Here is a 13,123-nt window from a genome sequence, read left to right on the forward strand (position 1 = left end):
CTAGTGGTTTCCCATCCACCTCTACATCAAACAGAAACTCCTCGACGATCAGCTTTATAGCACACCACTACCTTGTCCCACCTACCTTACCTCACTGCCCTCCTACTACAACCCAGCCCATACACTTTGTTCTTCTAATGCCAACCTATTCACTGTACCTCGATCTCATTTACCTTGCCGCTGCCCTCTCGCCCAGTTCCTGCCTTTGGCCTGGAATGCCCTCTCTTTTCATAACCTGTCAGACAGTGACTCTCCCCACCTTCAAAGTCTTACTGAGGGCACATCTCCTCTAAGAGAACTTCTCTGACTAAGCCCTAAGTGGACCACTTCCAGTCTTTTCACATTCCCCTCTGCATTCCCCCAATTAGACTGTGAGCTCGTCACTGGGCAGGGATTGTCTCTGTCTGTTGCCAAATTGTACATTCCAAGCGCTTAGTACAGTGCTCGGCACATAGTAAGCGCTCAATAAATACTATTGAATGAATGAATGAATGACCTAGTTGGAGCTCTACTTCTGACTGATGAGGCTGTGCCAGCAGCAGTGATGCTTTCTGACTGAAGAACAATCTCGGGCATTCCTTGAGGTGGGAAGACCCAGGAAGAATCCTGAAAAACAGCTAGCTAATGTGGGCAGCCGCTACTGAGGCATCTACCTTCTGGCTTGGCTCCATGGCACAGCATCAACCCCAACCCATCAACCTATTTGGGCCGTAATTGGGTCCTCCATGTGTAAAACCTGCACGTGCACTCTTCACTGGGCTACATCCTGGCCGCTGACTCACTCTCCGCACCCAGGGCCCCTGCGGGAACATGACTGGAGAGGATGAGAGTGGGTGAATGGCACTGCACCACCTACTTCCAATTTGGTCAAACCGTTGGCCATCCTTCCAGGCAGAAGGTTCTATAGCTCTCCACTACCCAGCACCCAATCTCGTAGACTCCATGGAGCCAGTATCCAAGGGGAGAGAGAGAGAAGGAGATTGCCAACCAGGCAGGATGGACGGATTGTTCTGGACAGTGGACATCCCCCTCCTCTTACTTTCCAGGAAAAGGGGTTTGTGCCAGTGCAAGGATGGTAGTTGGGTTCCCCTCCCACATTCAGGGATAGAGCTTCAGTCACCAAGGATGGAAAGAACCAGGATTGAGGATTGGACCAGATTCACTAGAGTCCTCTCCCAGGAAGAACAGAAAAGGAAGCCTAGCCAACAGGTCCTCTCCCACTATCCCCCTTCCAAGAACCTCGAGATGACAACCATGATTGAATTTTGTAATAGCTGCTGGCTATTGTTGTGCTGGGAGTGAGTGGAGTCCTTCAAGTTTAATTCAGCTTTGGTCCCACCATTCCTGTCACCATCCTGTCCCTCTGATCAACAAGGATTTCAAAGGCAAAGAATCAGAGAGGAGAAAGGGACGTTGCTGGTCAAAGGTAATAGGGAAAGGGATCCTCCATTAATACTACTACTAATAATTATGGTACTTGTTAAGTGCTTAATAGGTGCCAAGCACTGTTCTATTTGCTGAGATAGATAAAAGTTAATCAGGTTGAACACAGTCCCTGTTCCACATGGGCTCATGCTCTTATTCTCATTTTACAGATGAAGTAACTGAGGCCCAGGAGCTCGGATGAGAACCCAGTACCTTCTGACTCCCAGGCCTGTGCTTTAACCACTAGAGCTAAGGTGCGTTGTTGCCCCCACCATTTACAGAGCCAGAGGAAAACTACAGGACAAATACAAGGGGTATATATCAAAAGCACACCATATTTTAATGAAAGAAATTCATATCCACACTTTTGCACTTCTGTACAATTTGGGAGTGATATATCATTTTAAGCTGTTTACAAATAACGTTTAGATGCTTCAAATATTACATAATGTTGATATTACATTTCTAGCTGAAATAAATATATTGCACTTTAAAAGAAACTTCATTCAATGTTACTTCATAGTGTTAGGCTTATAATTTCTTCTTTCATAAAACATTTCCCACCCCCCCACACACACTTCATTACACGGTGACTGTTCTCACGCAATTCATTAAACGACAAATGACACAGCAAACAGTAGAACTGTGCTACAGTCTGTTAAAGAGGCTACATCCAGTTTTCATCTTTCCAGGTAAAGAAATCTTCCTTTAGGTTTCCAAAATGAAGAAAATGAATTTCTATAGCATTTAAAGTGTATCAGAGGTAAAATACAGTTAACTGTATTTTTTTGTCCTGATACTGAAAAAATTTACTTCACAAACATGTCCATTTACTTTTTTATTATTAGCAGTACTAATAGTATTATTTTCAGAACAACATACTTTTATAAAAGAGAAAGTTTTAAAAACTGGTATTTGGGGCCAGGAAAGATGTCTCTTGGACAGTCAGGCTCCCATGAAAGCATGAAAGGATAGTTGCTGTTAATGCATGCAGTGGACTCTTTTCTAGCCAAGAAAAAAATCTGAGGGAAAGGATGTTTTGGATCATTTTTTGAAACTTTCAGTGGCTTTCCACCTTCCATAAATGTTTTACATCCATCTCTAATTAATTAATACCTTAATGTTCCTGCCCCTCTAGCTCTGGCAAGGGCCATTGCACAAGTTCTTATCCACAAAACACATGGGCCTTTTCAGGTCCTTCTAATCTTTCTGGTTCTCTGATACTGATATTCTCAATGTGCCCCAACCAAAGACCAAGAGAAGGCACAGAATAAGAAGCAAGTCCAACTTTGTCTGAAAATAGGCAACTTCCTGATGCTCTTCTGTGACTTTTCCATAACCCAAAAGCATTCTACTCCAATGCAGACCTATTCTGTAAGAGGTTACCCAGTTTAGCCTCCTACTATCTTGGAGAAGAGTAAGAGTTGAGCAGAGAGGCTGGGTAGAGAACCTTAGTCCAGTTCACCATCAGAGAAAAGCCACATGGGCTAAACCAGTGATTCTCTCAACAGGAGATTTCAGGTGATTTTCTGTCCAGTCAGAATCCTCCATCTTCAAATTCCAATCTGCTAGACCTCTAATGGTTCTTTGAAAGCACTCGGCTCACTTCCAGTTTACTGGATTTCGTGATTTTGAATGGATTGCTTAAAGCAAGTAGGTAACTATGGGAATCTCCCAAATTCTAAGCCCTGGTAGGTTTCTCTTTGATCCTGGTACTTCCAAGACAGGACTAGGTTATTCCCCCTTCCCTCAGACAGGGAATTTGAGGCCTTGAGGGTGAAATAGTCCTCAAAGCATAAGAGTTTGGCCTGATTGAAATGATGATGGCATTTCTGCTCCATTAGACAGAGACCAGGCTTAAAGAGCAGGGACAAGAGGCTGTAGTGCTAAACATTAAGCCTTTTTTACAGTCAGAAATGCTCTGAGGCTCCATCTCCACAGGAGCCTGCAGATTGGGAAGTCAGTCATTAAGTGAGTTAGAGATTGGCATAATGCACTCTCCAAAGCACTTGGAAAAAGTTCCCTCAACCCAAATCACTGCCAAACATGTATCTCACCTTAAACTGATAGAACCCCCTCACCTGTTGGCAAGTCTGGTCCCACTGCACTCTAGACCTTGGCCCTGTGCCAGTTACCTTACATGCTGCTGCTTATGGCTCAGAAATTCATATTCCTCACTGCCCTTCTCTGGGACCCATTAGCAAGAGTGTAGAGGGATAAAAGAGAGAAGCTGAAAAAGTGAGTGGCATTGAGCAGACACCATCAACCTAGAAATCACCTACTTTTCTGGACTACATTTCATGGGTCTGGCTGTCAGCTGTTGGGATACAGGTTGTTCAGGAATATTGTATTGCCTACCAAAGACGGGTGGGAGGAAGATGGGATAGTCTAGAACAGAGTTCTAGTAAAAGAGTAAGTGTCAGATCACCCACTCTGGTTGGGATGGTTTCAAAGCGGGATGTTTCTGGGCTGGGTGGTTTATTTAGATGCCTAATTGAAGCATTTGGACGGGGGACTCCACAGAAATACAGGGGCTGGGCTGTGCTTCACTCTTTGCCAAGGTGAGGACTTAGTCTAAGAAGATGCCAGCCTGCACCCGAGATCATGACACGGGGCCGGGTTGCATTGTGCCAGTCAGCCAGTCGGCCCTCAGCAGCACCATTGGCTCCTGCAGTGAGAAGGGATGGCTCTGGGATAGGGATGAGGAAAAGCCAACCCAGGCTTTTGCTGTTTCCACTTATTTGGCTGGCAGGATGCTGCCACTGGCCTGACCCTGGGACATTTGGGTTCCCCTCCTCCTCACTGGGCTGCAGGGCAAGCCAGAGTCTCCCAGTCACCATCATTATAGTTTACAATGCCCTCCTTCACTCCCACTCCAGCCCACCTGCACAAGCCCATTCTCATTGGAACAGTCAGGTGTGAAAAAGTGCCTTAGTCCTGTCCACTGTACTGATTAGAGTCCAATTTTACCCTCTTCCTTGTTACCAAACCGCAATGTTGTTTTCATTTGAAGCACCTCATGGATGTAGAAGTCAATCTAAGGTGCATTCAGGATCCCTTGGTGAACAGTCATTGGCCAGGATGTTCGGATTCAGCTGTTACAACTGAAATGCTTTATTCTATATGTGGTTATTTCAATGCCAGCTAAGGTTATGTCCAAAATAATAATGACAAAGAAGCCAAATTGAGACCAAATGGACTTTCAGATGGACAGGCTTGAAGTAAACAGTGCTCTCTTGGTCAGAAAGGACCCTCCGAATCACAGTCTCAGACTAATCGGGGGCTAATTGGCTCAGGCCAGTGGGAAAATTCAGGTTCCCTGGTAGCCAGGGAGACAATGTTTAGGAGACTTAAGTCCCCACCTCATTCTTTGGAGCTGCAGGGGCAATGAAGAAAAATGGAGGCGCATCCCAAAACCACAAAATGCTTGCTGAGCAGGATATAGCTCTCTGACTACTGGACTCAGATGTCAGCTCAGCCAACTGCTTGAGATCGCTGATACGAAGACCCATTCTTGGTTTTCCCAGAGACTGTGACGGGGTCAACAGGGGGAAGAAGGGTGGTCTTCCACGGTGTTTTTACAAAGCATTAGTTAATTCTCTGGGAATTTCCAGGGAAAAAACTGTTCCCTAAGGCTCTTGCCCCCAAAATGTTACAGCCTTTGGGGATGTCGAAAATGGGGAACTGCTCCCCAGACATCCAAAGCTTAGGGATCCTGCGCTTCCTGCACAAGGAGGAGAGCACCGGCACTTGGTAGCCCTGTTCAATTTGGTTTCTTGATGAGGTGTTTAGTATATGCAAATGCCCAGGCCCACGCATAGATACCCTTCAAGATTGGCAACTAGGATCGTCTGGCACAGGTCCTTCGGTATTTGGAAAAGGTGCTCTGAAATGATTACGAGCCAATCATCCATAGAAAGGAGACTACAGAATAATGTGAAGGGCAATTAAACATGCTCAAGCAATAGCACTCATCCCCTCCATCCTTCCAACCTTTGCTCTAGCTACTTGTAAGGAGTGACGTGCTATTGGATACAGTAGAGTGGGGACAGTATTATCTCTTTCAAGATTCTTTATGCTAGTGAAACCAGAAAGAACACTCCTAAACATCGAATCTGTCCATTTCTGCATTAATGGCATCTCATGCAACTCGGATACCTCGTCCCCCTAAAAAATCTGGCTTCTTGTGGTTTCAAAGCCCAGGTCTTCTAATAACTTCAAGGCAGGTCCATTCCTGCTGAACCCAAAGAGAAACTGCCCTTCCCCTCCCCAGAAGGATCCTTGTCCACAATCCACACTGCTTGATGCTAGCACTTGCTTTATTTGGCGTTCAACTCTCTTCTTAAATAGGTCCCAATCCTCAAGGAGAGTGTCTCACCTGCACTCCACCCCGCCCTTTAGTTTCAGAACAAATCTGTACATTCTAAACCTGGATCCTCCACCTCTCCCCACTTAGGCCAGTCATACAAATGGTGTCATCACTGCAGAGGAATGGCGGAGTCCCTGCAGAGCTGCATAGGGCCCCTGCTGAAAGTAGTGGTGGTACCGGGGCATGTGGAACGAGGGGAATGTTGGCCCGCTCCCCTGCATGGAGCTGGCGATGGCCGAAGGGGTGAGGGGCATTCCGAGACGGCTGTACGGCGGCAGCGAGCCCTGGATGGGGTGCGGAATGGGTGTGGCCAGGGAAGTGGTGCTGGTGCCCAGGGCTGTCAGGGGCTGCGGTGGCTGGAATCCAGGAAAAGTGGACGAAGAGGACACCCAAGAGCTGAGGGACAAATTATCAGACGTAGTGAAGGCTGATCCTGGAAACAGAAAACACAGAAGTCAGTGGGCCGACCTAGAACAGGAACACAAATGGCGTTGGGCAGATTGACACCCTTCATGGGAGATAAATCAGCCCACCTGGGAAGATGGTTTCCACTGAGAAGCCTGGAAGAAGAAACTGACCAAATCAAAAAAAATGTATTACTGTTATTGTATTTTCATCGTTATTACTAGGGATCTCTTTTCCAGAAACTAACTGACTCAGAGATCGTCTCCCAAAAGTGCATACTTCACAAAGTCACTTTCTGTTGAGAATCTCAGGGAACTACTTCACAGCAGTGAAGACTGAACTCGCTGTGGAAAGGGAATGTGTCGACCAACTCTGTGCACTCTCCCAAGTGCTTAGTAGAGTGCTCTCTATGCAGTAAGGCCTCAATAAATACCACTGATTAATTTCAGGGCTTTAAAGCTAACGGGGCCATCTTGGGGATGGAGGCAGTGCTTCAGTGCCAACACCATCCAGTGGAGCCTCTTGGTGTACCAAAGGAACCCCAGGTCTGCCCAGCCCGGCAGACAGAACGCTGCCCCGCTGGAGAGCCCTAGACTCCAGCTCTTAAGGAGGTGCCCCGGGCCCCCGAAAGGTGCATTCTGGAAGAACTGGACCCAGTCTCTGCGCAGTAGTTACCAGGTTAGCCAGACCCAGCCCTTCAGAAGACAGAGATCTGTGGCACCACAGATATCAAGAAGGCTCAGGACTACCAATCCTCACCCATGAGTCACATGACAGACACCTCAGGGAGTGAGAGCTCTGATATGATAAATTGAATTCTGAAGCCAAGAAAGCCATCCAGTAGCACTTGGCATCATGGGAATCCTGGGCGGCTCTTCAGTGTGGTAGAAAGGGGCTGCTTTTGGCTGAGAGCCATTGGGGAGGAAAAGGAAGCATTACTTCTCCTTTCCCTGCCAATTCCCTGGGCAGCAGCCATTACAAGTGGCCCTCCAGGTTCAATTCTGAAACCTGCCTTCCTGCTATCAAGTGATTCACTGGCCAAAGAGGTCCTGGCCTAGAAACTGGCTAATTGTTTCCATCATCAGTCACTGTTTTCTCCTTTATCTCCTCCTCTCATCTCTGGAGCCATTTTTACAGTAGCCCTAAACACAGAGCGCATGGTATTAATTACCACCCAAGTCTTTGCCCTGAAATGAATCAGTACCAAAGCTTGATTATATTCTCTCAAGGAAATTTCTCTCATTTCCATTCTCTCACTCAAGCCTGAGGGGAGTCACTGGAGAATTCAATGAGAAACCTCACTGTATCCTGTGAGGCAAAGGTATCTTCTTTCCTCCTTTTAGGCTTATGATCCCTTCTCTTTTGGGGCCCAGAGGATAGTTTCTTTCGCAGTACTAATGCCCAGGACAGGGGTCAGTTGCTCAACATGAATTATACTGACACAGTCCTGGCCATCAGAGCATTGTCAGAATAAAGTAGGCCCAGGAATCTCACACTACTTCTGAAGGGTGACCTACTGCATGGTAGTAATAGCATTTATTTATTAAATGTTTACTGTGTGACCAGACCTTATACTAAACATGGGAGAGGACACACACAGATGGGAGTTAAACATGGACTCTGCCCATCATGGGACTCCCAATCCTCCAGCTACCAAACTCTGACTCAAAATCACTACTGGCACAAAAGTAATGCCCAGAAGATGCTTCTTTTAAACTAGAGGTTTTGCTTTGTTTACCTTGGTCTACAGGAGTAACCTTTTGTCTTACAACCTCATTAATATTATTAACTACTATTAATCATATTTATTGAGAGTTTACTGCATGCAGAGCACTATACCTAGCACTTGGGAGAGTACAATATAACATCAAGCACATTCCCTGCTCACAATGAGCTCACAGTCTAGAGGGATGCTAACTGTCCAGAACTGCAGGCAGGACTTTAAATCACTCCTGCTCGCTGACAGCCCATCTTTGAGTTGAGTTTATTTACAGCCTAGAGAGGCCACCTACCTTTCCATGTTGGGAGAGGCTCTGTGACCTTGGGTTTAGAGGGATTTTCTTTGCCCACGCCTTACCTCTGCTCTGCGATGTCTGGCTTTCATCTCCCAGAGCATCCTCTTCTCCTCCATATGTACGGATTGGGGATCGGGCATAGGAATGTTTTTGAATAAGACTCTCCACACTTTCCCTGGATATAAAAATGACATTTCCATTAGCTGAGAAACCATACCTGGATCTGACTGGGGCAGACAGATTTGCGGCCCATCATAATGTTTTCCTAGCCAGCAATCTCCAAAAAACCGCAGACTGGGTTGGAGATGATTTACATTCAATTTCATAACCAATATACCCTAACAATTTTGGAACCCTGGCCATTGTCCAAAAGACTCTTCCACTTATACCCTTCCCCCTGCTTGGGACCTCCTTCCCCCAAATCCATCAGACCACAGCTCCTCCTATCTTCAAAGCCCTTCTATATTTCCCCCCTTTCAAAAACGTTTTCCCCAAACAATTTTCAGGAGCCTAGTCATGTCAATCCAACAGCCACTTAGCAGTTATTTCTTTTATTTTATTCCCATCCTTAGCACTTATGCATGTATTAATATTTTCAGTTAGATTTTAATTTGCATATTCAATTATTTATTCTACTATTTCATCCTGATGGGCCTGGGCTACTTTCTGGTACCTGTTCCTATGCATACTGTTTTCCAGGCATTTTTGTCTCTCCAACTCCCTCTTGTGACCTCCTCAGAGGTAAGGGAATGTGGGTCTTCTGTATTTTTCTAATCCTCTGCATTCATTCAGTTTTATTTATTGAGCACTTTCTGGGTGCAGAGCACTGTACTAAGCTTGGGAGAGTAAAATATAACAATAAATAGACACCTATCCTGTTCTCAGTGCTTACAGTCTAGACAGGGCCAGGGGGAGACAAACATTAATATTAATAAATAAATTACAGATATGTACATAAGTGCCGTAGGGGTGGGAGTGGAGAAGAACAAAGGGAACAAGTTAAGGTGACTCAGAAGAAAATGGGAGAAGAGGAAAGAGGGGGCTTCGTCAGGGAAAGCCTCTTGGGGAAAAAGTGCCTTCAGTAAGGCTTTGAAATCGGGGGAGAGTAATTGTCTGTGGGATTTGAGGAGGGAGGAGGTTCCAGGCCAGAGGCAGGATGTGGGCAAGAGGTGGGTGGCGAGATTGGTGAAATGGAGGCACAGCGAGAAGGTTACCTTAGAGAAGTGAAGTATGTGGGCTGGGTTGTAGTAGGAGAGTAGTAAGGTGAGGATGTGGGCGGGGGGGCAACATAATTGAGTGCTTTAAGGCCAATGGTGAGGAGTTTTTGTTTGATACAGAGGTGTATGGGCAACCACTGGAGGTTTTCTAGGAGTGGAGTGACATGTCCTTAACGTTTATGTAGAAAAATGATCTGGGCAGCAGAATGAAGTTTGGACTGGAGTGAGGAGAGACGGGAGATTGGGAGGTCAGCAAGGAGGCTGATGCAGTAATCCAGGCAGGGTAGGTTGAGTGATTGTATTAATGTGGTAGCAGTTTGGATGGAGAGGAAAGGGCAGATTTTAACGATGTTGGGAAGGTGGGACTAACAGATAGGTGCTCAATAAATATCACCAATTGATTGATTGATTGTGCACAGGTGTGTGGCCAACAGTTGGAGCCTTGCAGTTCCAGAAGTCATATAGGGCAATAGTAGGGATGAGTTAAGTGACTCCTGGGAACTGACCCCAGTAGTCATAAGAAGTGTGGCCTTGTTTTCACAAGACCACAGGCCTGGGAGTCAAAGGACCTGTGTTCTACTCTCAGTTCTTCCACTTCTTTGCTCGGTGACTTTGGAGAAGTCCCTTACCTTTTCTACGTCTCAGTTTCCTCATCTGTAAATTGAGAGATAAATATCTGCTCTCCGACTCCCTTAGACTCTGACCGCCCCCATGGACGGGGACTATGTCTGATTTGATCTGCTCAAATCTACCTCAGCAACTAATGACATTTATTGAGCACCTACTATGTGCAGAACACCATACTAAGCACCTATTGTACTAAGCATTTATTCATTCATTCATTCAATCGTATTTATTAATAATAATAATAATAATAATAATAATAATAATAATGTTGGTATTTGTTAAGTGCTTACTATGTGCTGAGCACTGTTCTAAGCGCTGGGGTAGACACAGGGGGAATCAGGTTGTCCCACATGGGGCTCACAGTCTTAATCCCCATTTTACAGATGAGGTAACTGAGGCACAGAGAAGTTAAGTGACTTGCCCAAAGTCACACAGCTGACAAGTGGCTGAGCGGGGATTCGAACCCATGCCCTCTGACTCCAAAGCCCATGCTCATTGCACTGAGCCACGCTGCTTCTCTTAAGCAGCAAGATAATTAAGTGCTTCTATTAAGCACTTACTGTGTGCAGAGCACTATACTAAGCACTTGGAAAGTACAATACAGCAATAAAGAGAGACAATTCCTGCCCACAATGGGCTCACAGTCTAGTTGGGGGGAGACAGACAAGTAATTGGGCTTCAATATAAATAAACAGAATTATATATACATGTATACATGAGTGCTGTGGGTTGTCTGGGGGGAAGCAAAGGGAGCAGGTTGAGGTGATGCGGAAGGAAGGGGAGCTGAGGAAAAGGGGGCTTAGTTTGGGAAGGCTTCTTGGAGGAGGTGTTTCTTTAGTAGGGCTTTGAAGGAGGGGAAGAGTGATTGTCTGGAGGATTTGAGGAGGAAGGGCATTCCAGGCCAGAGGTAGGACGTGGGTCAGGGGTCAGTAGTAAGACAGGAGAGAATGAGGTACAGTGAAAAGGTTAGCACCAGAGGAGTGGAGTGTGCAGGCTGGGATGTAGGAGGAGAGAAGGGAGGTGAGGTAGGAAGGGGCAAGGTGATGGAGAGCTTTAAAGCCAATAATGAAGAGTTTTTGTTGATATTGTTGATATGGAGGTCGATAGGCAACCACTGGAGATTTTTGAGGGAGTGACATTCCCTGAATGTTTCTTTAGAAAGATTCATTCATTCATTCATTGGATCATATTTACTGAGTGCTTACTGTTTGCATAGCACTGTACTAAGCGCTTGAAAAGTACAATTCAGCAATAAAGACAATCCTTCCCCACAATGGGCTTACAGTCTAGCAGAGGGGAGACAGACAACAAAATAAGTAAACAGGTATCAATAGCATCAATATAAATAAATAGAATTATGGATATATACACATCAAAACAAGTAAACAGCCATTAATGCAAATAAATAAAATTATAGATATGTTCAGATATACACAAGTGCTGTGGGGCAGGGAGAGGGGTTAGACGACAGGGAGCGAGTCGGGGCGATGGGTAGGGGAGAGGGAGCTGAAGAAAAGGGGGGCTTAGTCTGGGAAGGCCTCTTGGAGGAGGAAAGCCTTCAGTAGGGCTTTGAGGGGCAAGTGTGATGGACTGGTGGATTTGGGGAGGGCATTCCAGGCCAGAGGTAGGACAGGCGGGACCAAGGCACAGTGATAAGGTTAGCACCAGAGGAGTGGAGTGTGTAGGCTGGGATGTAGGAGGACAGAAGGGAGGTGAGGTAGGAAGGGGCAAGGTGATGGAAAGCTTTGAAACCAATAGAGAGGAGTTTTTGTTTGATACAGAGGTTGACAGGCAACCACTGAAGATTTTTGAGGAGGGGGGTGACATGCCCTGAACGTTTCCTTAGGAAGATAATCCAGGCAGTAGAGTGAAGTGTACTGATACTAATTATAATTAGTAATTATAATAATTATACTAATCTGAAGTATATAGATTGAAGTGGGGAGAGACAGGAGGTTGGGAGGTCAGAAAGGATGTTGATGCAGTAATCCAGTAGGGATAGGACGAGTGACTGTACTAACGAGGTAGCGGTTTGGATGGAGAGGAAATGGCGGATCTTGGAAATTTTGGGAAGGTGAGACTGAAAGGTTTTGGTGACGGATTGGATATGTGGGGCGAATGAGAGACTGGCATCAAGGATGACACCAAGTTTGCTGACTTGTGAAAAGGGAAGGATGGTAGACAATGTGGTCAGTGGGATGAAGTGTAGACTGAAGAGGGGAGAGGCAGGAGGTTGGGAGGTCAGGAAGGAGGCTGATGCAGTAATCCAGTTGGGATAGGATGAGTGACTGTACTAACATGGTAGCAGTTTGGATGGGGAGGTAAGGGCAGATCTTGGTGATGTTGTGAACCTGAAACCGACATTATTTGGTGATGAATTGGTTGTGTCAGGTGAATGAGAAAGAGCAGTATAAGCAATCCCTGCCTACAAGAAGCTTACAGTCTATGGGGGGTCCCTTCCTTCAAGCAGCCTACAGGGGAGACAGGTCCTAAAATAAATTACATACCTAAGTGCTAAAGGTGGTTGTGAGGCCTTAAGTGACATGGAAGTAACTGGGGAATTACTGGGGTACTGGGGTAGTTGGGGAATATAAAGTGAGGAGAATAAAACTTAAACAGGGAAGGCCTTCTGGAAGAGGTGTGATATCAGAAGAGCTTTGACAACAGGGAGAGCTGTCATCTGTTGGTTATAAAGAAGGAGGAAGAACTTGAGCAATAGTTTGGCCATTGTAGAGATAATAAATGAAGCACAGTGAGTAGCTGACCTTGAGGGGAATGATGAGTGCAAGCTGGGATCTAGTGATAGAATAGAGTGGATGAGTGGAAACATTCTTCAGCACTTGTCTTGCCTACAATTATCCAGCCCATTTTGTTGGGTTTCTGGCCAGTATGGAAATCAACATCGTTTACCATTGGCTTTATGTAAATTGCTATTTGTCTGGGCCAACAAGGCAAATCTCTCTGCAAGGTCATACAAACAGGGAGTTCTAGTGACATCAAAGTCAAGTCAGTTAACATCTCAATGATTAGGTTGGCACTTGAGCAGGAGACTTTTATTCTCAAAA

At 45.7% G+C, this 13,123-nt stretch overlaps 1 protein-coding gene across 1 annotated transcript in view; it reads right to left on the reverse strand.

The window, feature by feature from the left end:
- Positions 1–1,740: 1,740 nt before the first annotated feature.
- TBX20 (T-box transcription factor 20) overlaps positions 1,741–13,123 on the reverse strand; it is a 69,284-nt gene continuing 57,901 nt past the window's right edge. The window contains exons 7-8 of the mRNA XM_029049433.1: positions 8,277–8,389; positions 1,741–6,227 (exon numbers count right to left, since the gene is read on the reverse strand). Of these exons, the coding sequence (XP_028905266.1) occupies positions 5,887–6,227; positions 8,277–8,389 (454 nt within the window). The 3' untranslated portion in view covers positions 1,741–5,886. The remainder of the gene's footprint in view (positions 6,228–8,276; positions 8,390–13,123) is intronic.

This window comes from Ornithorhynchus anatinus, chromosome 21 (assembly GCF_004115215.2).
Source record: "Ornithorhynchus anatinus isolate Pmale09 chromosome 21, mOrnAna1.pri.v4, whole genome shotgun sequence".
Lineage (NCBI taxonomy): Eukaryota > Metazoa > Chordata > Mammalia > Monotremata > Ornithorhynchidae > Ornithorhynchus > Ornithorhynchus anatinus.